The sequence below is a fragment of the Rhipicephalus microplus genome, chromosome X (genome assembly GCF_043290135.1).
Source record: "Rhipicephalus microplus isolate Deutch F79 chromosome X, USDA_Rmic, whole genome shotgun sequence".
Taxonomy (NCBI): Eukaryota; Metazoa; Arthropoda; class Arachnida; order Ixodida; family Ixodidae; genus Rhipicephalus; species Rhipicephalus microplus.
In genome coordinates, this window is record NC_134710.1 from 166,938,622 (window position 1) to 166,965,876 (window position 27,255).

The 27,255-nt window shown below is 45.1% G+C and overlaps 1 protein-coding gene and 1 long non-coding RNA gene across 7 annotated transcripts in view; both read left to right on the forward strand.

The window, feature by feature from the left end:
* Positions 1-27,255, forward strand: part of LOC119176937 (cell adhesion molecule Dscam1) — a 640,641-nt gene that overhangs the window by 477,539 nt on the left and 135,847 nt on the right. For all 6 annotated transcript variants that reach the window (XM_075878151.1, XM_075878149.1, XM_075878150.1 and 3 more), the window contains one exon: positions 14,745-14,892. In XM_075878151.1, the coding sequence (XP_075734266.1) occupies positions 14,745-14,892 (148 nt within the window). The remainder of the gene's footprint in view (positions 1-14,744; positions 14,893-27,255) is intronic.
* LOC142775858 (uncharacterized) lies at positions 4,255-7,863 on the forward strand. The gene is made up of 3 exons (XR_012887086.1): positions 4,255-4,831; positions 5,811-5,883; positions 7,454-7,863. It is a non-coding gene; the product is annotated as an uncharacterized LOC142775858 (long non-coding RNA).

Genomic DNA, 27,255 nt, shown 5'->3' on the forward strand with positions numbered 1-27,255 from the left:
AATATTGCTCTAATCCCCGGAAGTCCACCCTATGGCGTGGACCTGACAATCGACCTTTGTGCTACCACTGTGGCGAAGCCGGATACGTGTACCATGAGTGCGACTACCGAAGAATAGGACTGCGCGGATTCCACCCGAAGGTCCCTTTTCCACACTATGGTGAGCACCCGTACGAAATTGAACGGTACTTATGAAGCAGTCATCTTCCTCCTCGCCCACAGCTACGGTCATGGTCACCATCAACCCGTCAGCCCCCATCGCCAAGCCACCACGTCCGAGCAGCCTTTGAGTCCACTGGTGTCAGTGGCTCAAGTCCACGACAGGGAAACTGAGAACGGTGATCTCTGTGACGGAGGCTGGTGTAATGCGAACTGACAAATAACCTCCGATACCACCCCCTAATGACGTATTGCTGACGCCTTCTTCCATAACCGCTAAAAGAACGTCCGCTGCTATGACCGTTTTCATTGACTGTCATCCAGTAACCACACTCGTCGATACAGGAGCTGATTACTCGGTGATGAGTGCGGCATTGGTCACCGAGCTACGCAAGGCGCTGATATGATATGACGGGCCACAACTGATCACTGATGGAGGACACCTCGTGCCAGCAATCAGCCGGTGCAAGACTTGAAATCTGTGCGTCGGCCTTTCTAGCATCTTTCCTCGGGCTTCCCAAATGTTCCCGACTACTTATTTTCGGTATGAATTTTCTTCATGAGTATGTAGCGTTCATTAATCTGCGAACGAGATTTATTTGTAACGTTCGCTGTGTTCATACTGATTCGGATGATGCGAACGAACATCGGCGTGTGGCGTTACGCATTGTCGACGGCTGTGTAACGTTGCCGCCTCGTAGCAATCTCTTCATCCTTGTTCAGTGCCCACAGGAACAAACAGGCACAGGCATCGCCAGAGGTAATGACGCCTTACTACTGGGTCGCGAGGTCGCCATAGCTCGTGGTATCGTAGAGCTCCGAAATGGGTGGACAACGATCTTAGTGACCAACTTCAGTGGTGAATACAAGCATTTGGCGAGGCGCACTACCATAGCCCAACGGAAAACCTTCGACGGTTTGAACACCTGCGCTTTGCTTACGACGCACTCTACAGATCAAAGCTGGGATGAAGCTTTGACGAAACACGTCAACGTTAATCAAGAGTTGGAGCAACTCAAGCGGCAGAAACTCCTCAGCTTGCTGTCATCTTTTAACGACTGTTTTGCAACTAAATCGAAAGTCCGGCGGAATCCACTAACCAAACACAGAAGCATCACTGAGCCAACAGTTTAACCGGTGCGTCAACACGCTTACCGCGTACCTCAGAAAGAACAGCATGCTATTCGTCATCAAGTCAAACAAATGATCGATGACGACGTCATTCAACCTTCAACCAGTCCATGGGCGTCACCTCTTGTACTGGTTAAAAAAATTGCTCGCTCTGATTCTGTGTGGATTACTGCAAGCTGAAGTCCATTGATCAGAAAGACGTTTATTCTTTTTTTCCGTATCGATGACTTTTTTTTAGATGACGCCCTGCCGCAGTGGTCTAGTGGCTAAGGTACTCGGCTGCTGACCCGCATGTTGCGGGTTCAAATCCCAGCTGCAGCAGCTGCGTTTTGGATGTAGGCGGAAATGTCGTAGGCCCGTGTGCTCATATTTGGGTGCACATTAAAGAACCCCAGGTGGTCAAAATCTCTGGAGCCCTCCACTACGGCGTCTCTCATAATCATATGGTGGTTTTGGGACGTTAAACCTCACAAATTAATCAATTTTTAGATGACATGCTTTTCTTCGATGGATCTTTGTAGCGGGTACTGGCTGATTGACGTTGACGAACGGGACCAAGACAAAAACGGCGTTTGTAACCCCTGAAGGCCTTTACGAATTCAAAGTCCTCCATTTTGAGTTATGTTCCGCTCAGCTACGTTCCAGCGAATGATGGACACAGTGTTAGCTGACCTGAAGTGGCATTCGTGTTTAGTGTACATAGACAACGTAGCTGTTTTTTCCAGCGCTTGAAGAGCACATCGAGTGGATTCAGGCTGTACTTCAGGTCATTCGTACTGCCGGTCTATTCCTGAAGTCGGAAAAGTGTCACTTGAGATACGACGAGCTGAAATTCTTGGGCCATGTTATGAGCAGTAGAGGTGTGCGTCCTGACCCCGAAAACGCCACGGCAGTTGCTTTGTTCCCGATGCCGAAGACAAAGCAAGATGTGCCCCAATTTTCCGGCTTTTGTGCGTATTACCGTTGTTTTGTGCCGAAATTTTCTAAAATCACAGAACCTTTGCAACAACTGAACAACGACATCGCCTTTACCTGGGGCTTGGCACAAACTGACGCTTTCCGTGAGCTTCAGCAATGTCTTCAAAACCCCCCAATCCTTGGTCACTTTGACACAGAAGCGTATACGGTAGTGCACACTGATGCTAGCAACCTTAGTCTCGGAGCCATTCTCGTGCAACTTCAAGATGGCGTTGGACGCGTTATCGTCTATGCTAGCTGCGCGTTGTCTTCTTCCGACAACTATTCAACAACATAAAAGAAATGTCTGGCCATTTTATATGCGATCACGAAGTTCAGGCCATACTAGTATGGACGGTAATAAGGACTGTAGCCCTCATTACCATGAATTCCAACCAACTAGCCCAAATAGCCGTTCTTCTTGTATGGACGGCCCTTCTGAATCGTAAGTGATCACCACTCTGTCTGCTGGTTGGCGAATTTCAAGCATCCTTCGGGTCTTCTTGCAAGACGGAACCTAAGGGTGCAGAAATTTGACTTGACAATCGTGTACCGGTCGGGCCAGAAACACGTCAACGCCGACTGCCTTTCTCATGCCCCCGTCTAGATCGCTCGAAAGGACTTTGACGAAGACTGCAGTTTCCTTTCCAGTCTAGCCTCTTCCAATGTCGCCCAACATCAACAACAAGACCCGGAACTGGGACCAATAATCAAATACCTCAAAAGACGTCGCCCACAACCTCCTCGTCAGTTGGCGCGTACCTTGTCATCTTTCAGTCTACGCGAAGACGTCCTCTACAAGCGCAACTTTCATTCTACGCAACTGTTTACCTGCTAGTAGTTCCTGCTCCCTTTCGTGACAACGTTTTACGTGCATGTCACTACTAGACATCGTCTGGGCATTTTGCCTTCACACGCACTTTGGTGAGAATCAAACACAAGTACTATTGGCGAAAACTCGCAAAAACCATGGATCAGTACGTCAAAACTTGTAATGCTTGCCAACGCCGCAAGGTTCTTTCTGTGAAACCAGCCGGTCTCCTCCTGCAGCCTGTCAGACCTCCGCACGCACCTTTCGAACAGATCAACATGGATTCACTCAGGCCATTTCCAAAGTCTACTGCTAACAACCATTGGGTTGTTGTCGCTACCGATCATTTGACTATGGATTGTGCGAAACCCAAGCCGTTCAGCGAGGTACTGTTTTAATAGTGGTCAACGTCTTCGTCAAAAACATCGTTCACCACTATAGTGCCCCAGCTGTTGCCATCACAGACCGTAGTACAGCCTTCACGGCACAGTTTCTCCGTGATATCTTGCAGCTGAGTGGTACCACACACCAAACAGCAACAGCATACCACCCGCAGACCAATGGGTTAAATGCACTCTAAGCCAAAAATGGCCGAAATGGGAGCAACGGCTGTTTTTACTCCTTCAGACCGACTGTTACTCTCAGAAAAGACCAAGCGGAACAAGATGGCCGACTTGTTCGAGAATGGGGGAGCAACTGTATTCATCTTAAGTTTGTAAGGGAGCAACGGAAGGAGGAACCGCTGTAAATGCTCTCGTCACGCAACGGTTACTCCCCGGCAGGACACCGCACACAAATATGCATGCCGCCCACATTGATATTCATGGGCCAGATTATTGTTTGTTCTGTGTGCCAAACTTCACCAAACCAAAACAGTGATTTATTTTAGCATCCGTAGATAATAAGATAGCAGCGCTGGCTGAACACAGAAGGCCTGAGAATACAGTACGGCAAATACCTAACACACGCAGCAGCAGAATGGAGAGTTGGCACGTCAAAGCGGACCGAACGCCGAAACACGTGCAAAACAACAATAAAAATAGCCTAGACACGCCGTTCGTCCGCGAAGTAAGGGCGTCAAAGTCGATCAAGCACCGAAACACGTGCATAAGGAGCCCCCCCCCCCCCTCCCCCCCCGCCCAGATATATCGGAGAAGAAAAAAAAAAAAAGCACACCCAGACGCGCTTCTCATCAGCCATACACTTAGTAGCACGCTTCACCGTGTAGTTTGAGGGCAGAATGACAAATCTGCGCCATCTGCGCCCGCACGACAAATGTGGCGCTAGCGTAGCAAACGATGTAAGTTACAAAGTAATTTTTATTCAGTGTTTATGTTGACTAGCACTGAATAAAAATTATACTCAACTTTTTATGTTTATTTATGTGTTTTAGTGTACCTCAGTTTTTTTTTTATAATTGTATTAGGAGAACACACTGAAATCATTGCGCTGACGCCTGTGCTGCCACTGCTCGACGTTTTTTTTTTTTCGGCGCAACTAGGTTCGCGTTCGCACTACTCATATTCATTTGGTCTGTAGTCGGCGAGCACATGGACGTGCGGGCTTGTGAGCTATGTTTTGATCGTGTGTGTGTGTCGCAGATTTGCGTTTCTACTTATTCGTGATGAAGGTTAGTGTATATTTATCTTTATGGAGCGCGAAGTAGTTGTGGATTTTGCTGCCGGGTGGAAGAAACACATCGTAAACACGTCTTCAGCTATCTGCAAGCCTGTTCGCTCGTCGGACAAAGGACTGTGCATGCATCAGCGTGCAGGTGAGTGGCATTTCCAGCAAGATTTAATGCTCTTACAATACATTGTTGAGTGGTTGCGCTATTGAAAGAGAAATGATTTGCTCTTATTCGCCGTATCCATTGCTTGCCGTATCGGACTAAATTACCTCTATTACCGCCTGCATACCCTCTTGCTTCCCCTGTCACCACTGCAGTGCCAGTGTACTTTTGCAGTTAAAAGTTTATTTCCGCAACACTACCTCGCTTGAAAAAACATTGGGGCGGGGTTGTAGCTGCATTCATACTGGCACTTTTCTACCATTGGCTTTATGTAATGTTAACGGCTGAGTGTTGGGGCCTTGGGCCGCATTTTTTAGAGCTGTAAAGTGTATGTAAATCAGTAAGTGAACAAATCATTGTCGCATCACTTCACTGGCATAGCCAGGCGGTTGCGCACAGAATTTTTTTAGGCCGGGCGTAGGGAGCCCAAATTGACGACCATATTCGCTTGCCCGGCCTATTCAGATAAGCGGACCCCCCCCCCCCCCCTCCCCGCACGCCTAAAAAAAAAAAAAAAAAAAATCTGCCCACATCACTGCGTCACTTGCTTCACCTCTGCGCTGAACGTACTATTTTATAAGCGCACCATCAAGCGAGCAGTTTACATATTGACAGAACAATTGGAGGAGGAATGACCCAAATCTTTCAGATTTCTTTAGAGATGCAAAACCTTAGCAAAACTGAATATTGTAAAAGACAATCATAAATGCTGTATGTTCTCGTTAGCGTTGTCATTATTCTGCATCATGAAATCTTTATGCGCTGTGAAAACTTGGCATGCCATTGAAGTCACATATCGACGTTAATACCAATCGACGAAAATTTCGACAACCTCAATAACACCGTTTGGGATTTGCCGCATGCACATAATTAGGCTGATTCCCACTTGGCTGTTCTTAACCTGACTTCACTGCTACCAAATGAAACAATATTTGATGCATGTCTTTTACTTTTTTTTCAGGGATATGACACAAATTTGGTTATACTGCAGATACTCCCAACGATGCTAAAGTACAGAAAGCAAGTGAATTTTGGTAAGTGCAGACTTTTTGTACTACGTATATGAAAGCATCGCTTTTTAGGGGCAAACTGTGCATGTGTTGGCCAGAGATAGGTTCATCATGCCACATGGTTACACTGGCACTGACAATTCGACATGGCTCCGCTGGCCCGTGTGTGTGCTCACACTGTTACCGTTAAGATAAAATGTTTATGTTTTCATTGCAGGGACTGCTGTTTGTACTAAAAAGCCAACTGCCAAGATTTGTTTACGCTGGTACTCCTAAAAGTATGCTTTCCCTATTTACATGGGTTTTGGCTTGCACAAAGCATAACACTTGGGCCTAGATTCACAAAGCTGTCCATGCGCAGGCCTTCATAACAGCGTTTCTTGACTTGCCTTTACCCTGTTTTCTGCAGATGTTTCGAGGGTTTAAAAGTGCCACAGCATGTTGACCTCCCCCACTCTGAAATATTCGCGTTCAAAGTTCCGCAAGAGTGGGCTTAACTTTCTTGTGCACCTCTTTGCTAGTCCAAGATACTGAAGTGTTATGCTCTTACTAGAGGTGGCAGTGTTTCTAATGTTTGTATTTCCATCACATTCACCAAGTATGCAATCTTGGCTTGACTGGTAGCACATCCTCAACAAATGTCTTTGTGGCACATGTAGAAGGCAGTACAAAATAAATAGGCAGACATTCACACCGGGAGCTAACTTCTAATAATGCTTTTTTTTTTTTTGAAACCACGGTGTGCTTATTCCAATTTGTCTAACAAGCAGTAACCTGTTTGGCTGTGAACCAACAAGACGTTGAACTAATAGAAGCATCACATCTTGTTGCTCTCAAATATATATGTATTGGCAACCTATCTGTGACACTGTCAAACAAAGAATCAGAATATCTGTGCATGCCTTAAGATATATTGCTTCCTCGACAACCGAGTGAACAAATGCACCCTAGTTTACTAAATTTAAAGCATTTTTTCAAGGTAGCACGGTCTACATTTTTTGTCTATAGTTTTGTCCAGCCGTTTGCGTCAGGTACAAAGAAATATACTGAAGATTATCATGTAGCCTCTGCAAATGGTTGCTTTCAAGCAGGCTTTGCCTGCTTGGCTTGTGCCTACAGGTATTGCACAATTCAAGACGCAGCAGCGTATGATAGAACAGTAGAATCGAGAGCATCTATGTGCACGAGCTAAATAAGTATTTTAACATGAGCGGACAGTACGTGTTATTTGCCACACACATGACCACACTTAGAATGCCCATTGGTGAATGGGCTCATAGAAATGTCACTCAGCTGTGTATAGGAAACAAGTTAGCTGAACCTAAGGGTATCTTTAACTGCTACAAATATGCCTTGTTGAGGTGCTGCACATTTTCTTCCAGAATATTGCTGTCTGAGACATCATGTGAAGAGCGTCTATCACATCAGCATTTATATGGCTTGCCAAGTAACGTTTGGCCGAACCTTCCTTTTTTTCACATTTCGTTTTGCAGTAGACATCCTAGAATGTAAGCGCTGCTGCAGTGTGTGTGACTCATTGTTATGAATTGATTCTGGCATGTTTAACCTCACACTTCTATTTTTTTTCTTGCAGCAATGAGATGCTTCACATATGCCTGCGGTGACGTTCCGCTGCGCTAGCCTGATGGAAACACCAGCTGCGAAACTTGAGTTCTTCAGAATTGGAGAAGTTGCCCTTCTCTCACCAATGATGACACAGACTGCCCTATGCTAGAAATTCAAGATTGTTTTTCCACGGATGACGCAGAAAACCTTTGATGTATTGTGTTTGTTTAGTGCTGGCTGTGGTGTGTCGAAGTCTACTTTTAGACGTCGCCTCATAAAAAGAACAATAAAGCATTTATTTTCCTTTCAATATTGTCCACTTTTTGTGTTAGAAGCACCCAAGCAGTGCTCTTCCAAGGAGCTCTCGCCATGTGTTAAGCGTGTGACAAGCATACTCGAGATAAATACTCATTTCCCCAAGGAGTAACTGGAAGCATGTGCAGTTGGTTTTCAGAGAGTAACTGCGAACACGTGGGAGGAACGGTAAAGAGTAACTGTTGCTCTTAGAAGAGCAACTGGTGGGAGTAATGGTTGGTCGGCAGGGAGCAACTGGTGGGAGTAACTGTTGGTCTGCAGGGAGGAACTGGAGGGAGTAACTGTTCATCCCCCGAAGGAGGAACTGAAAGGAGAGCAACGGTTCCTCCCTCTGCAGTTACTCCTTTTAGGAGAGTAATGGGAGTGGCAATGCAATTGCTCCCTGAAAGGAGCAACCCCTATACCCCTGTTGCTCCGTTTTGGCTTAGAGTGTGAGCGCCTCAACAAAACGATTGCAAATACGCTATCGATGTACATAGCCTCAGATCACATGAATTGGGACGAAGTCCTCTCATACTTAACAATTGCCTACAACACGGCTCTCCAGAAAACCACCGGATTTGCACTCTTCAGCCTCGCTTACGGCCGCGATGTCACCACAATGCTTGATGTAACGCTCCTGCCAACTCCATCTGCCACCAGCTTTTCGGATACACAAACTTCTTCGTTCAGCGCGCCGATGCAGCACGAAGTTTGCATCACGATGCAGCACGAACAGCCATCGCAGCGCGGTGGCCTATAAGGCGGGTGACCTAGTCTAGATCTGGGTGCCTATTCGGTGACGCGGCCGCTCATAAAAATTGTTGTGCCAGTATTTTGGACCCTAGACCGTGTTCTACATCCCATTGGCGAAGTCAATTACGAAGTTGTGGCAGTGGAGACATCGCACCCCTCTCGTCCACCACGTTCTTCTGATGTGGACACGCACCGACTGCAAGCTATAAACTTTGTTGTGCCATGGCTATAGTCAAGTCAATTGAGTCTCTTTTTTTGTTTCTTTATATTGTCCTTTACTATTCAAGCCGCCACTAACTTTTTCGACTAAGCTTTAATTTTCGTTTCAAGCTACGGCATCGAGCCTAATCTTTTTTTCTTTTTCGTGGGGAGAAGGTAATGTTACGCGCTAGTGGCAGTCGAGGCTGAGAATAAGTTGTTGGCTGCTGGAACTGAAAGTAAACAACCATTCGCTACGTCTCGACCGCTTTTGTCGTTTCCTCTCGCAACCATATGTATGCTTCTAGTTTATTCTAAGTGATTTTCCTTATATTTTTCTTCGGTTTGGAACCAGATTTCAAGTGGGCTAAATGTTTTGAGCCAATCGCATGTCATCTGGGACAAAGAAGTGTACTTCGTTTGGCTTGGGCGCGACGTGATATTGTCGATTAAGTTATTTTTCAATAGTTGCTTGCACCAATATGCCCTAATAAATCAGCACAAATAGCGTGGCTTTATCATATTGATCAGTCGGCATCATCTTCCTACGGCTGTCGATGCCGCGAACGTTGAGAAAGTCTTGTATGCACAGTGTCTTCCCCCATTGAGCGCATACACAGCCTGATCTTGGCAGAAACGTCCTCGGTGCATTCAGGGCTGGTACCCGCGGCACGTGCTGCTCGGGAGGCGCGTGGAAAGGAAGGGGGGTCGTCTGATACTAATGGGACAGCGTTTGAAACAAGCGCTTGGTGTGGGCGATCGAACCTTAATTAAAACGACTGGTAGCTTTGTTCGTCGTGCCTCCAGCGCACGTTCTCCAGAACTACGAAGCGAAAGCAAAGCGCCAAATTAGTCCACCTATTAGCCGGACTAACAAAGGACTTTGCCGAACACGAAATGAGAAGGAAATGAAGGGGAAAGGACCACTCACTCCTCTGGCAAAGTATGCTCTCCTTGGGGTTTGAAATCTTCCTCTTAAAATGTTGGCCATCGCTTAGGACTTCCCTTAATCTTCCAAGATAATAAGATAGCATGAAGAAATCACATTTCCCTATATATTCTACTGTAGCCGTCATACCAAGGTCGATGCATTCGCACGGACATCGTGTGCGAAATATTTTTTTAAATATCATCTACTGTCTCCCTTGTTTCTAACGCAACTATTGTTCACTAACTAACGCTCAAGGCGAAGCTCTTTAATGTTCGAGGTAAAACATCGGGCGCCTGCAAAAAGCCCTGCACGCCGTTGACTACCAATAACCAAGTTACAAGTGCGCACCACTTGTTTAACCTCTTATAACCGCGCATGCACCGAGTAACAGCCGCCACCAAGTCACGCACACAGACACAGTCCGCGCAGCCACCGCCAGGCCGGGTTTGACAGGCGTGGCGCAAGCCGAGTACAAACGACGAAAGGTACGCGCTTCTAACGCGAATGCAACAACCAGGTTTGTGGGTTAGTTCCTGGCGCTGGAGTTTTGATATGGTCTGTGACTAACTGTGGTACCCTCTACAGACTGTAGCGCTTAAGGAAATACCTATTTTTATTCAAAGACGCTACGTTAAGCCCCTAAGATAGGCAAGCTTGGCTAATTCTGAAGGTTTATTGCAAGGCTAGCGTATACTTCGGTTTCCTCGTTTAAGCCTAGTTCAAACTGAAACATCCGCTTTATACAGCGACCGAAATTCCCCCGCCGCCGAAACGCAGCGTCGTTCGCACTGGACGCGCCCCGTGCCGCCGAATATGCCATCTATCACGGGGCGAATGCGGGATGAATGCGCTGTCACCCGGTGGTTGTCGCGGTTCGCAAACGCCACTACGCTATCCGGTGATGTATACTTCGATGATTCTCGTACGCAGGAATCAAGAAAAGACAGTGCTGCATACTATGCTGGCAAGTGGCTGTCCTGTAATGCTCGAAGAGCAGGAAAAACCACCGACGCCAACGGCGTTGGTGGGTTCGTTTTGCTCTGCAAGACCGCAACAAGCTCGGTCACGCCAACAGCAAGCTCGGTCACCTCTTCCACAAAATACGGAACCGAAGTAGGCACAGAGTAGCTTAAACTCCCGTTGGTTACAACATTCAGTTACGTGCACTGCGACACAAGTGAGTAGTGCTTGGCTGCCGTTTTTCAAGATTCCTTGACTAGCGCTCCTATTGGTCCTCGGTGACCGATTCGGCGGCAGACGCCGCAAAAATCGGTCCGAGAGCGATCGGCTCGGAGAGGGCCCTTTCGGCGGATCTCGCCGCCGCCGAACCGGATTCGGAGCACTTTCGGCGGCCGGAATGCTCAGTGTGAACGCGGCCTTAGATGCGAAGCAGCTCTTTGACTAGCCTGTGTAACGCTGTAACTCCGTCTCCATTACGCTCCCCTGGCCGCAGGTGTTGTGGCGGTGCCAAGTAGGTCACGCCTTTCCTCGCCGTGCGCGCGCGTTGATGTCACTATCTCCCTAGCCTGTCGCCGCTCGCCACGTGTCTTCTTTCTCGATTCACCCTCTCCTACGCTCACAACGTTCCAGCGCACATCGAGAAAACAGTATTTCTGCGATGAAACTTACAGGAAACCCAACACGCATGTCGTGTCTTTGCGTTTCAAACAAATGTTTCCTCGAGTGAACGCTACACCGAGTTTCGCTTCAAACCGTTCTTTCGGCACCCGCGTCGACGCCTGTTTCAGCCGGGTCAACGCCGTGTGCACCGCTGCTGCTTCGCATGCCATCAGGGTTTCATTCGGGGAGATGGTCGATAATTTTATAATGCTTCTTTTTTTTACATGCGTACGTGATCACATAGGACATATATTGTTCTCTCCGGCCTCCCAAGTTAAAGCAATTCAACTCATGGACAGCCAAGGGCACTGTTCTCTTCGTTTCCGTACATCGTGGAGGAAATTTGTATTTTTGAGCGCATCCGATAAGCCCCCGTTTCTCCGTTGAGCCCCGGCGTAATTGTCTGTACTTTTTTATCTTTGCTATTATTTTCGATACTCGTGCCCCGCCGTGGGGGTCTAGTATTTACGGCACTCGCCTGCTAACCCGAAGGTCGCCGGATGGAACACCAGCTGCGATGGCTGCTGTTTCGATGGAGGGGAAAATTCTGTAGGCGTATCCGTTAAGATTTATGTGCACGTTATAGAAACCATGGAGGCGGAAACTTCCGGAGCCCTCCTGTACGGCATCTGTTGTAATCATATGGTAGTTTTGAAACGTTGAGGGCCATACATTATTCTCATTTTTGGTACTCGCACTTGTAGAAAAGGATATTTTTAAGCACTTTCGCTTTACACAGGTGAAGAACAAAAAATTTTGCTTTGTCTAGAAAAGCTTAATAATAATCACTTTGGATGTTCATTGACACTAAACCATGATATCATTGTGAGAGATACCGTAGTGGAAGGCTCCAGAAATTTCAACCACCTGGGGTTCAAAATCGAAGTACACGGGCCTGCAGCCTTTTCACCTCTATCTATTCAATCCCGCGACCTGAGAGTCTGCAGCCAAGCACCACAGACCACCGTAGTGGATTTAGAAAAGCTTGTAAACACCAGTTAAGTAGGTAATCGTTATGATTGAGGTACACACGTATATTAGCAATATGTTCAAATTTCTGGAAAAAATTTAAAATCTAGTAGTCTTATTCTTTTTACTCGCTTTTGAACACTTTTGACACAAGTAGAAGATTTTCGGACTCACACACACACTACATTTGAAACATGTTGGTTTTTGTCCCCTTACAAAAGCTCCTCTAGATGCGTTTGGCTAAAAGCAAGAATTTCGCTGAAATCTGTGCGATCTGTTTGGATCAGTTTGGCACGTACTTGACGTTTACTGTAAGCCATTTTGAAAAAAAAATGCAATTGCCGAGTTTTTTTTTTTTTTTGAACCGGTATGAGCGAAATGCTGCGTCGGAGAGATGAAAGGCTTCATCCGTGTTCGAAAACTTGTTGGCTGTTTCTAAGAGAACGCTGCCACCTACGCATTCTGTGTTTCCATATTCATCAGTGGCACGCTCCACAGAAAATAGCAACGCTCTTGCTGCAGCAAAAAAAAAGAACAAAAATAAAAGCAGAAAATGTGAGACATGCGAAAGTCAGTGCCGTTGAATCGACATGCTGTGCACCCCGTGGGTGAAGCCATGAGTGAGCATGCAAGTATCAAACGCGCACTAACGCGTTCTAGAAAGAATGATAAAAATTTTTAAAAAGCCGACGAGAGATGAACGAGAAGGAGAAATCCACTTTTCGTTTTCGATCTCGTCTCCTCACCCAATTTTATCGTTGAACCCAGCAAAAGAAAAACAGTGGGTGGGAAGGCGGAATTCCTTTCAAAACGTAGATGCTCAACTTCAGTCGTATACCACACATGTGGTTGAAACGACGCTACCCAGGTGTAAATAAAGCAGTGTACAGTGTAGCAAAGTTTCTTTCAGGTGTCACAATCTGTGCATTAGTGCTGCAAATTTTTATAGCTGGGGCTGCGCCAAGTTCTCGTCTCGGAGTTAAAAAGAAAACTCAGAAATCCAGAACACCTGTTGCCTTGTGTGTTACGTGCCACATACCGATTGGGTCAGTTTTTGCAGCTCAGCGCACAGTCCGAATCGAATTTTGACGAGGCCCCTGCTCGGTGGGGCAATCTGTGGTAGATTAAAGAAAAAACACTTCAATGAACTAAAAATTCAAAGGCTGAAATGAACTCTCGCTGTTGCAGTGAAGCTGCGAATGCGACCACAACAGCACGCTAGCCCAGCCTCATTTTCTTCGGACATCAAATAATTGCGTAATGTACTACGTGGCATCTGAACGCCGGCAAATGATAAAAGCAGCGGCACCGAAAATCTCTCGTGGCCGTGGTATTTCCCATCGTATTTTGCGTTCTTCTCCTAGAAATGTCGATGTTTTGCAACGCTCATGCTTGCGGTGGCAGGAGTGTTGCGTAGTTGCGAAACGGGGCTTGTATTGCCTGCGTCATTCTTTTCGCATTTACCTTTGGGTGTTGTATACGAGTAAAGCTGTGATTGTTAATTGAAAATCTCACCGAAAAGTTAAAAGGAGCACGTTGCGAACCCCGCCACGAAGAGGCTTCAAAAGACGTCGAATCAGTCGCAATTATTGAACAGTCAAGACGGCATCTGCAAAAGGCGTGCTTCGTTTGAAGTTCTCTAAGCAAATTGATCGCACAACTAGCTTCCTTTCTCGAAATAAAGGTTCGCGATAGCTCAAGCTCGGTAATCCAAAAATTGATCTAATAACAGAACTTCCAATGCTTTCTGTTGCGCGCTTGACGACGAAGTGACCAGTGCCGAACCGTAACTGACTTCCCCTTTACTCCTAACATTATGCATCATTCATAGAAAGAGGCAGGCTGTGTAATCTCAGCAGAAACTCAATTAGCAGTATTCCGTTTTGTCTTTCGATAGCCACCTTTTCCTTTTGTTTTGTTTTTCCTGTGCGATATCAATCATATTATATTTTGCTCCCCCCCCCCCCCCCGGCATGAGTAACTGTCTAAAGGTGTTGCGGCAACAGTGTGAGGCTGCAGGCAACGGGGCTTAAGGTGTAGCAAGAAAAGTTACCCCACGAAGTACATGACGGGACAAAATTTTCGATTCGTGTTGTTTTGTTTTTTAGCCAACGCACTCACTCCTTAATCTCTTGTTTTCGTATGCGCGCTGGAAGTTCAAGTTCATTATTTTTATCGTGACACCATACGTATGAACTATAAGCATATTATTTCGCAGAGTGTCTTTACAGTGTACGGCCTCTGAGAGAAATGAAAGTGAACATGATGAACTACTGTGAAGTCTGTCGACATCCTTCGCAACGTCAAATTTCCCTGCTTATAATAAAGCATTCGCCTGTAGCCACTACGTTATTGCAAAGTGTCATTTCTTATACGCCAGGCCACCCAACTACTCGAAATAGTACAGTCGGCTGCCTTTTCGCAGAAGGCATGGTTGTTGTCACACAATATGCGTGACTGTGTGGCACGCTTTAGTTCTCTGGAGACGTTACGAAATTAGACATATTTTGCGAGGCTGCGCGGTGCTGAGCTCTCTCTGCTTGTATTTCAGGTCCCCCGAAATTCGACGTCAAGTTTCGAGCACATGCCGTCAAGAGAGGTGAGAAGGCCCGACTGCAGTGCACGGCCATCGGAGACCTGCCCATCGCGATAACCTGGTCGAAGAACAACGACAGGGTTCCGGAAAAAACCAAGTACAAGTACGTCGCGCTTGCCCCTTTCTATTATATTGTGATTCCAACATCTATTTCCACACTCCAGTATGTGGCAGTAACCAAAAACTGGCATCCTGTTATCTCCACTCTATCTTTCTCTGTGTATTTCCGTGCCCGAAGTGTGCGCACACATAGCTCACACGTAACGGCAGCGAAGCCGTCCTGTGTGCTGTATCGAAAAAAAATGTATTCTTCACGCATGAAATTATAAGTTTGGGTTATCGGTTTCTCATCCAAAAAGAATCAATTCCTGCTTAACGTACGTGACATCTCTTTCATATTTTTTACTGAGTAGATCTCGCATTTAGGTGTATTTAGGTGATCTCGCATTTATGTATAGGAATAGTTCGGTTGAATCAATGCTACATGTCCTCGTAACGACACACTTACGAAGTAATCGAACAAACGGTGAACCGTACTATGCATTTCGGTGTCTTCGTTTTTAGGGGCAAAGCTCCTTATGGTCTAGCACAGTCCATTCTTCCTGCAAACCCAGCACAGCATATCCACAGACAGACAGACAGACAGACATACAGACAGACAGACAGACAGACAGACAGACAGACAGACGGACGGACGGACGGACAGACAGACAGACAGACAGACAGACAGACAGACAGACAGACAGACAGACAGACAGACAGACAGATAGATAGATAGATAGATAGATAGATAGATAGATAGATAGATAGATAGATAGATAGATAGATAGACAGACAGACAGACAGACAGACAGACAGACAGACAGACAGACAGACAGACAGACAGACAGACAGACAGACAGACAGACAGATAGATAGATAGATAGATAGATAGATAGATAGATAGATAGATAGATAGATAGATAGATAGATAGATAGATAGATAGATAGATAGATAGATAGATAGATAGATAGATAGATAGATAGATAGATAGATAGATAGATAGATAGATAGATAGATAGATAGATAGATAGATAGATAGATAGATAGATAGATAGATAGATAGATAGATAGATAGATAGATAGATAGATAGATAGATAGATAGATAGATAGATAGATAGATAGATAGATAGACGAACACGGAAGGACAGACGACTGCTTCACCCCAGTCATCTTAATTCACTCCGCGGATATGCCATTATTTTTATTGTTGTTTTTCACGTGCCTATTACTTGCCAATTTAATTTTGAATATATTGTGGGCTTTTTAGACTCTTGTCTAACCTTGTCGCTCGATTCATCTAGATGAGCAAGGCGAAACAGTTTCCAGCGTTCCCTGTTATTCCGTCTCTCTTCTCTCTCTAAAGTTCGTCTAATAGCGCACCGATGAAGGACGAAGTAAATGCTAATAATCAAACTAGTCATGTTTTCCTTCTCATAGTGCATATATGCATTTTTTTCATGGTTTTCAAATTGACCGAAGGGCCGAATTCACCACGGCTGACTTAACGGCAATCTGCTTTAGTGCTAAGTGACTCCGCTTGCACTTCTCGTGTTCGGCGGTTACGGAATTAGACGAACTTTATAGAGAGGAGAATAGGGCAGAAGGCTAGGAAGTATTTCGTTAGCTATCCTACATGAACCGTGTGATAAATTTATACAAAAATTTGTGAGCCGGTCAAGTTAATTCGACCTGTCCATGCATGCGAACACAGAGAACAATCGCAGAGAGAAACCAAAGATATGCGTTTGAGGGGTAAAAATTGATTAGTTCGAGCCTCGAAAACGTGATGCTGCGTTAATTCTATTCCTACTTTTTTTTTCATTTCATTCGTTTTATCAATGCGGAAAAGTAAAAGAAACGTGCACGCTGTATCTAAAGACGAAGCGAGCTTACAGTTCCTGGAAAACAAAAAGAATGCTTCTTTTTTTTTTTACGAAGCACGTTGGACACTGCCAACGTATTAGTCCAGATCAAGCCACGTAGCAATGTGCTGGCACAAGTCACAAGCAAAAGCACGGGGTGCCTAATATAACGTCCGTATGTGCCAGGTAGAAGCCGTATAAACAGCGCGTCGAAGTATTTCCTACTCCCGCAAGAAGAATGTACATGCCACAGGTACAAGTGCTTGCTCTATCGACGCGCCATCTGTGCAGCGTGGGGCCGGCCGTTCTGTCTCCTAAATCTATACACGAGCAACTCTCCATTCACCCCTGGGAACCAGCTGCGTCGATATGGCGGCATTGCAATGACGGAAGGAAAGGGAGAAGATGGCGACACCCGCTAGGTTTGTAGCCCGCCTGATTGATTCGCGATCGAAGGAGTCCTGCTTGAATCCCAGCGCACGCAAAGTCTGTTTTTCCCTATCTTTCTCTCGTTGGTCGTGGGCCACATTTGCCTGCAGGTCGTGAGTGTCAGACAGGATAGAGACTCAGAATAGCGACAAGCTCAACATAACGGAAAATGTCGCATCGAATATCTTCACGGTGCTTTCAGCACGTGCTTATATCTTAAACGATTCTAGAAAGTGCTTAAATGATTCTAGAAAGTGAGCACTGTGTCGAAACGTGCTATTTTGCCGGGGCTGATGCGGGCTTGTAGCTGCTCTAGATTGGGGTTAGCATCGCACAAACTACAAGGAGGGGGGGGGGGAGACGCTGTGGTATTATTAACGAATTGTTAGCACGTTGTGGTTGTGTTGCCATATCGGGTGTGTTCTAACTGTACTGTAGACGTATCTACGAGTATTACACGATCACGTTACTTTCCACGTGAACGGAAGGGGGTCACGGGAAGAGAAGGGGGTCTTTTTTACACCAGCACTGCTGGCCGCACCAGCCTTGCTTTCGTGTAGGACCAATAGTTACAAGTAACTCAGTTTACAACCTTAAATAGGGTTTACCATGCTTATAAGTGACACCCTTACACCTTAGTGAAACGGTATTTTTATGGATCAACCCAGCCACACCATGATATATTGCCAATGCATCACACCCTTATCATGAGGTGTTGTGAATAGCCTAAACATTCATATCACAGAATAACCGTGAAAATACAGTCTACCAGTCAGGGAATATGTAATTACAGATGACAACAGCATAGAAGGCGCACGTAAGCGCCCAACGATATACCAAACATACCACATTGCAAAATACCTCATGAACGAAGTGCTCACGCTGCATAGCCCAATGGCATAACATGCGCCCTTATCATTGGATGTTGTCGATGGCCCAAACACCCTTATCATTCAAAAATCACAAGAACACAATTCAAAGAACATGCAATTACATGTGACGTCAATGGGCTTTTTTTTTCTTTATTCACTACTGTAGGAAGTCTGGATTTGGTCTCTGACTATGGAATCCTTTTCTTTATACCCAAATCTTATATTATTTGATTTCTTAGCGGTTGTAGCAAGACGCCTTTCCTGAGAGTGTTTAGTGTTTTTGCCTGAGTACACATGCATTTTTCCTTCTTTTTTTCACCCTCAACTCCCTCTTTCTTGTGCCTATTTCCCCATCCTCAGTGCTGGGTAGCAAATAGGATGCCAATATCTGGTTAAAAACCCCACCTTCTTCTTCTTCTCTCTCTTGTCGTTTATTTGATGACTGAATAAAACTCGCTCCACACAGCCTTGCAGCGAATATTTGGTATATATGGTGTCTTAAGCCACCGTGAAGCGCCAGTGAAGACATCCCTGTTCCGTGTAAATAAACTTCAAACATTAATAGAATAATCGTAAACTTATGGTTTTCTTGTAGGTAGCCCTAGGAGGAACAGGTTGTTTAATCTAAACTTGCCTAACACCCAACAACTTCACCACACAGGTGTTTCGATAACCCATAACACCCTTAGTTTTTTAATGGTGTTAAAGTAAATAAAAAACAAAACCCCTTAAAGGCTATTTGGGGAAGAAAAACACCTGCTGTTCAAAGAGACATTCTTATCAACGAGGGTGCACGCAATTTTCTACATTCTGGGGTGGGAGCAAGTTAGAACGTAACCCCCTTCTCCTTTCGTCGGTCGCACAAGTTCCGCAATCAATGGAAAACATTAAATTGATGCAATCGCTTCTCACAAAGGGCGGCTATTGGTTTCTAGCTGTCTGAGTGAAAGGTTGGCAGTAAACAGTTCTTTGAATGCAACATCACTGGTCCTTGGTAGTCGCCAATAGACCGTGCGTATTCATATTCCGGTGCATTAAAAACGATGAAAAAGGTCCAACTGAGTGAAGATATGTGGCAGAATTGGCGCCCCCCTTATGATTTTTAGATGGGCGACCACACCCTGCCTCTCGCCTTGCCCTCATCTTCCGACGCACACCTATGGTCATAAATATACCTTAACAAAGTAGGGCATCTCTATAGTTGGTATTTTACAGTCCAATTCTTTTAGCATGCAGAGCAGAAACAGATAAGTACACACACGGAACACAAAATAACGCTCTAACAACATTGCCAATCTTCTTAATGTGTTTTGATCATATAAAAATGGCTGGCGTATTTAATAGGCGTTTTTGATAGGTATTCCTATACCTAACACCTTGATGTATGTGCAATATATCTGCACACGAGATTTGTGCTGTCATATTGCGCGAGACGTGTTGGGAAAAGACAGATGTATACCCTTTCACATTTTGTCTCTGTTCTAATACCATTATGGAAAGAATGAGAATGCTTATCGCGAAGTTCACGTAGACTGCCCCAGATGACATAAAATTATTTTAAATATACATTTATAAAATTATCTAAAATATACATTTATTCCTAATGTCATAAATCATCGTGAGAACCAAGCCATCTTACTTTCATGGGTTTGGCGCCAAAGCTGAGTGTACATATGGTGTCCAAGTCATCTTGCTGATTGATATGCGGGGTTTAACGTCCAAAAACACCTTCTGATTATGCGAGACGCTATAGTGGAGGGCTCCGGAAATTTCGACCACCTGGGGTTCCTTAACGTGCACCCAAATCTGAGCACACGGACCCACAGCATTTTCGCCTCCATCAAAAATGCAGCCGCTGCTGCCGGGATTCGATCCCGCGACCTGCGGGTCAGAAGCCGAGTACCTTAGCCACTGGACCGCCGCGGTGGGGCTCTGATGAATACACTAATAATATCTGGGGTTGTACGTTGAGCACGCTGCGAGGTCTCGCGTACCGTGATCTAAACGGCAGTTTCATGTTTCAGGGAAACTGCCAATGTGCAGTTTTTTTTTTGTTTTTTACAGCTTCATCATAAGCTTGTGATATTCCGCGGCAGCTCTTAGGAGATGAATCACTTTTTGAAGCTGACCCCGTTTTCACCTGTAGATGAAAACGGCATTCAGAGAAAGTGACGGTGGCTATGGGCCCATTCTACAGACGTAATCTATAAGCAAGGAACACTGTGAGCTGAAGTCGCAGACGGCAGGGGCGTTGGCAGAACGTGGGGGGGAGGGGGAGGTGGGGGGGTGGCGCCACTTTGGTTAGAATAGTGCCCGGGCAAACAGATGAGGTAGACCGTAATTTCCAGCGCTATATACCATGAGAAAAAATTAAGGGGGGTGGGGGGCGTGCTTGGTGTGCCACCCCCTGGCTATGCTACTGGTGGATGGCAACCTGTGTGGTCTGGTACACACACAGAGACGGACAACCAGGGAGGAGGGTGGGAGTGCCACAGACTGCAGTTAGGTTACCTTGGCGAGAGAAGTAAGCTCTGATAAAGACTGGAGCAGCACCTGTATGTTGTACCAAAAAGAAGGTTTCATCGAACGCGCTGGTCAAACACTCAAAAGCAACTGACCACAGAATAGACGGGAATAGGGTAAAGTTAACGAAAATAAAGAAAAAAAACTGCACTTCCGGGATGTATCTTGACTCTTTGACAATACATACAACGGTGCACATTCTTGAATGTAATGACGGCAACTTCCCTCACATGTACACACCTACGTCCTATTTAAAAAAAAATATCTATCCTTGAGCTGTTTCTTTTTTTTTTCTGAATGAGGCTCCCGTGTAGAAACGGAAACGTTCTGCGCTTATATGAAAATTCATGGTCGGTGCTCAATTTAACCAGATAGGCTCAAAATAACGACCACAACAGAGAAAGAGAGAAGTGACAGTGGCACAGCCAGCAGCCGTGACAGTGCCCTCACGTACGTAGCGCACTGCGACACGCCGCCGATAAATTTTACTGCAGCTTTCCGGATTGTGTAGTAAGTTCACACACATGAAGCCAGAGCAAAGCAACGTTGTTCAAAAACTAATACACCGCAAAGTCACGGTGTATTTCTCTCTTCCTTTCTGTTCATTCGTCCGCTTGAACTCACAGTTATACCAAGCCACGGTAAAAACAAAGCATCCAGCCACCAGCTTTCTTTCACCAGAGCAAGGTGAGATCACGCAATCCAACCATGCACGTCACAGCAATTGCAGTGCCCGCGCCTCCAGTGGTGGGGCCTCACGCCCAATAGCCACTACACCACCGCGGCGGGGGACCCAAATCATCTTGCGTTCACACAATCCACAGTGATGGCTTGATCGAAATCGTTTGAAAAATCCTCTTAACTTAGGCACGTATAGCGAATCCAACTACAAGTTTTCCCCACTTAAACTCTGTGACCTCATTCTGGGCGGCTACTTAGAATTCCGAATTTTCGATATATCCCCTTCAGTCACGAATTCTGGTGCGCTGCCAGAAATGCGTCAAATTCGCACGGCGTAATTCCAACGCGCTTAGTGTTACATTTCAAGTAAGAAAATAAAGGAAAGCATTGTTTTGTGCGGGTTTTAACCACTAAAGTTAATGAGTGTGTAACATTCTGCCACCGGTCAGCTTCAGTAGTAGCATAAACAGTATCCGCTCTCAGGCCTGAAGTACATGCCCAGTTTGTTTTTTCTTATATTTGTTTCAGGCGAAAAAAAAATACTTTTTATTTTGGTCCTGGAACGCATCACGTCGAACAATCGTCGAACATTGTAGTGTTTCAAGCAAAGTGATCTTCTGCAGCAATACGCAGTATAATAAAATAAATGATTACCGGGGCGCGACGTGCCATAAAAATTGGCCTGTACGTTTGTACACACCTTGACTGAAAGGAATGTAACAGAATTATTTATTAGGTTTTATTTATTAATTAAATTATTTGATTAGTAGAAGATAATTAGTAGTGATTTTCGTGAACCGCAACTCACGCTGGTTGTCTGGCTTAAACTGGTAGTAAATTGTCAAAAAGATAACGTGTCTTGTGGTCAGCTTGCAACTAATTCGCTTCCCTTTGCATTTCCAAGTCTTAAACGCGATAATACGTTTGTACTAAGCTATATCTAGAGAAACAGCAACTATAAAGGTTCCCAACTCACCCAAAGCCTTACTGAACATCAATACTTCACCGTTCCACCTCCGTTCTTCAACTTACATGCATATTATTATGTTCCGTCCAAACATCATAAAGACGACGGCAGCCTCATATATATTACACCTTACTCCTCAAGCGTAAACGTATGTTTTTCTTTCCTACTTTTATCAGAAGTATTTCCACTTTATAATGAAGCTGCAATTTATATAGGTTTAGAACAAAATTACATGTACACGTGCCGTCGCAGTATCGCAGCAAAAACTGCGCAAAAGCACAGCCATTCGTTTTCATCGAGGCACTGTCCGAAGGAAGTTGAAATGTCTCATTCGTTTCAGCTTAGAGCGATTTTCAAAATGTCGAGCTCTCCCTAAAAGTCGTTTCTCCTTAAAAAAAAGTATCGAAAGAAAAATTATGGACGAATAATCGCGCATGCTCAAACTAGCGACCAACAAAGAAGCAGAATGTAGCGTTATTGCTGTTCGTGAGCACTCTTCCTATCTCCTCCCGGGTTGCGTCCTTCGGCAGAACTTGAAAGTTATTTTCGATCAACAACAAAGCTGCAAAACAAGTGGGAAGGGGGGCAAAAAAAAATTTTACCAATGCCAACTATCGAAGAGGTGGTGGCGTTGCCTTCCGTTGAAGGCACGGCGGGTCGACTTTTTCACGTTGCTACTTCCGTATATTTGAACGGTGATTTAAGAATCGGATACGATGGCGAGCTATTTCATGGCGTGCATGCGGCTCAGGGCTATGTGGGCTGAAAATTTTATGAAAGAGTTATGAATGCACGCCGGTCTTGGTTCCCGATCGGGATACGAGACACCACCCATTTGGTTATGAGTCGGGCTGTAGCAGTTTGCTTTTATTTCGTTTTGCTTTCTCACTTTTTTTTTATTTCCTCCTACGGCAGCCACAAATTCATCACGCGACTGCTATTTATCATGTACTGCACATGTAGCTGTTTATTTTTGAATCTTAGCGATCCTCACGTTTACTACAACAAGAAAACAATAACGAACGCCGGATGGTAAGGGCATCTTTTTTTTTTTTTTTGCTGTGCCTTCTTAGAAAATGTAACAGTACGTCTCGAAATAACGAGCAAGGAATGTCCCCACCGCATCACCGCGCATTGGTGCGTGGTGCCCGGTGAATATTCGATGGTCGTCGCGCACTTAATCAATATTCATCGACCTGCCCAAAGCTCGTTATCGTTCGCAACAGGCAAAACCGGAGATGTTTTTCTCATCACGTTTCCTTCGTTCTTCACGCTTCTGAGTGCGTGAAAGCAGAATGCCCACTGGCAGAAACAATAAAAGCGTTTGAATGGAGCAAGGGGGCATCTCTGCTGCGAAATCGGTCGCACGCTATGGCAACCGTTGGTCTTGACAACTATAAACAAACAATATTTCCTTCACCTTCTACTTGCTGCCTTTGTTACCGCTAGCTTCAATTACTGTACTGCAAAAACAAACGAGAGTTTTCTCAATAATTGCCTATTGTTAACCAACACTGATTTATCTTTCACCAGCCTATAGAAACAGCTACAGTAACGATTCACACAGAAGAGCTTTTCTTTCGAAGTTTATTACTTAACTACGCCATCACTCTACGAGAGCATATTTCCCCCTACTCATGTTACTTTTAAAGAGTACCGCAAAGCTTGCATCTAGGTCTGTTCGTGCGAAAGAAAATGATGAAATAACAGCACATAAGTTTATTTGAATGGGGTCAGGCTGGCAACGTAATCTTCTCCAAGGAACTAAAAGCAGGAAATTGAACACTCCGGATACGTGATACAGACTCGAAGAAAATGGAATGCTACGAGATGACTTACGTACGGTCACCCCATTTGGCTATATAGCTACGGACAGTGCATGAGCGTCGAGATACTGCGTTGTGAAAGGTCTCAATCACATCATTCAGCATTTAAAGAAGTGACCTTCATCATGCGCGGTAAAACGGTTCGATGCGGTGGCTTTTGGTCTTATGAAGCACAGCCGCATATACAACGCCAACGGTGGATACTACCACCAGAGAAAATAAACAAAAGAAAAGGAAACTTTAAGCGATCGCTTTTCTTTGTGAGACACAATATCAATGAAAACTAAGAAACAACACTGCCAAGGCAAGTATAGGGGTATTATTAGTTGTAAATGTAAGGTAAATCGGAAGAAAGAAAAGTAGACGAAAATAGATAACTTGACACAGGCAGGATTCGAACCTGCGACAACGTCCACTTTTCTTCACGTTTACATTACTTTTACTACTAATAATACCTTCTACACTTACATTTGCAGTATTGTCTGTTAGTTTTGATTATTATTGCGTGATAACACAGAAAAAATGAGCCCTTAAAGTTTCCCCTTCTATCCTTCATTCATAGTGTGGGTCCCGCTCTGACAGACTTCGTGCTTTCAGGTAGTATGTGAGGGGTTATTGGTGAGCTGCGAGCCCATAATAAGATAATGTGCCACGTGACCCCAGTAGGCAGAAAAAGTGTTCCACACTCACCGTCACGGCTACTGGTGGCGCTGACTGGCGCTCATATATTTAAATGCACATGTAGACCCTATAAAGTGGACGGCAGGATAGCCGCTTTGGTGGCTCAGTTGGCTGGCTGGCTCATCGAGCCCGTTATTCGAATCTCGCACGCTGGTTCCCTGCCAGCGGAAAGCTATCTTTCCACCCACTTTTTATTGCGGTAGCAAATATATGGACACTCTCGGCTGTATTTTGCCGCCAGCGTCGACGTCATTAGCCATATATGTATACGTATAAATATATATGAAAAAGCAAAAAAAATATATTGAAGATAAAATACTCCACTGCGCGGTATCTAACGTCCGACCCCTTGCTCGTGAGTGAGAGGCGTTAGCCCCTGAGCCACAAAGGAGCACCTCTTTCAATGTTGAAACGGCAAGCTATTGATATCCACCACTTACCGCTGCCAATGGCCATCTCGGGGGAACTGTCGTGTTTTCAGCATTACCAGCAAGATGGCGCAATGAGCACGTGTCGCCAGATCAGCACGACGCGGCGGCGTGCGCTCTCGTCCCACGCGTACTTTGCCCCGCGTAGAGGGGGGCTGGGAAAACACTCAAGCGTGCACGCGTTATCTCGCTATGGGAAGAATCGTATACACCTTGTGCGGTCCCCGGAAAGATTCTGTTGTAGTTACCGCGCACACAAAGGTCACTGCACTCGCTGCACAGTCTCCGTTTGCGAAAAGACACGCTTTTCAGACACAGCGAAGTTACAACTGAGGCGTTTATTCGCTTTCATCTGTACCTGTGAAAACGTTTCGTGCGTCATTTGTTCGTGAGAAACGCGGGGCACGTTTTGATCTGCTTGGCATTCTTCGCGTGACCTTCCAGTTTATTAATATGGCGTTTTTGCGTCGCCTTTGCGGCAGTGCTGTGACTTTTTTTCACATATACATTACAATTACTAATACTTACATGCCCTATACTTTCCTTCCCAGTTTTGTGTGTTAGTTATCATTAAGTTTGCATCAGAGACAATGGTGTCTCTGAATACAATAAGAGATAAGCAAACGGAACGTTTGGAGCCTACGGTTAACAAGGCATTTACTGGCGCCATTAGAGAAGTAATGTATGCCTAAAACTGGTGCATATGATCAAGTTTATTTCTATCCTATCTATCCTGTCACGGCAGGCTGTGTTTCTATTTATGCACTTTAACTGTAACATTAATTCCATTCAGTTTGTCTCTGCGTATATCCCTCTGACCATTCACCACTTACGCCAGAAAGCGAACACTATAAACAAGAGAGACGCACACCGCGACACATGGTTAGACCTAATGAAAAGTAAAACGCCACTGGGTGTTTGTCCCATAATTAAAGGACTCAAACAGGAAATTCATTTCGTGCTCACTATATCAACGTTTCCAATATATTGACATCATTTTCAATTACTCTCAGCCACTCTCATTTCAGTTTCAACCACTTTGAATTGGGACGTATTACTTCTGGATGAGGCTCAATTCTTTTATTTTCAATGGCCTTGACTCATTCTCTTCTTACTACACTTTGTACTATTTTAGTGGACGTTAGGCACCTTGTGTGGCATATGCGAGGCGAGCGGTCAGCGTTTTATCATTGTATTTTTTTATTTGTTTGGTTTTTTTCTACGATTCGTGCCGACTACGCTGACGCAATCACATTTCCTGCTTGATCAGGCATCTAAGGCTTCTGTCTTAAAATAACATGAAGGTTTCACAATTCCACTAATAAATAATAGAAATTTTGCAACATCTTCACTCTCGTCCAACTGACATTTCCCTAGAAAGGAGGCTTGCAAGGATGGACTACCTGAAATGGAAATGTCCAGCCCAATTATATGAGCTGATTTTTCAGAAATATCCTGTAGCCATATCAATTACAAAGGCATTCTAGGGGGAAATTCACACTCAGTGTCACCACGTAGTGATGTTATAGATATAGTAAACGTGCAAATATCACCGAGCGCAACGCTCAAAATGAGGACTTCGTGTTCGCAGTCATCTTAGAGGTGGGTGATTGGGATGTGTTGCGGAGAAGAGATGGTCGCGCGCGGCAGGGGGTTACAATGCGTTTTTTTCTAATCAGCGTGGTCATGTGTGCTCCGCATTGCTGAGCATATACAGGCTGTTCGTACCCCCTATCTTGTAGGAGGCCTGGGGCGATCAAAAATAAAGGCTCGCGTCGTGCTATAGGTGTCTCGCCTTGGCCGTATTGTATGTGGTCGGGTTACCCCTGTTTGGGAAACATATATGAGCGTTTTACCACCTCTTTCTGTGCGGTACATCTCGCCAGCATTGTGGCAGCGAGTGACAGTGGTCATTATGCGCGTGACACCATTATTGTTAAATCATCAGCGAACGAGTGTGCACTTTGCTATATCCGGCCAATCAAACCGTGCATTTTACTTTGTGTACTAATTCTTCATACAATGAAACTGGTAACTAGGCTTCGCCTTTCGTGAGGAAATGACTTTCAGAGCTACGTACGGTGCGGCTAGTTGGTGCATCGTATGATTTGGTCGTTGTTTAAGTTGTCCTGTCAAATTTGGCTCTTCATGCA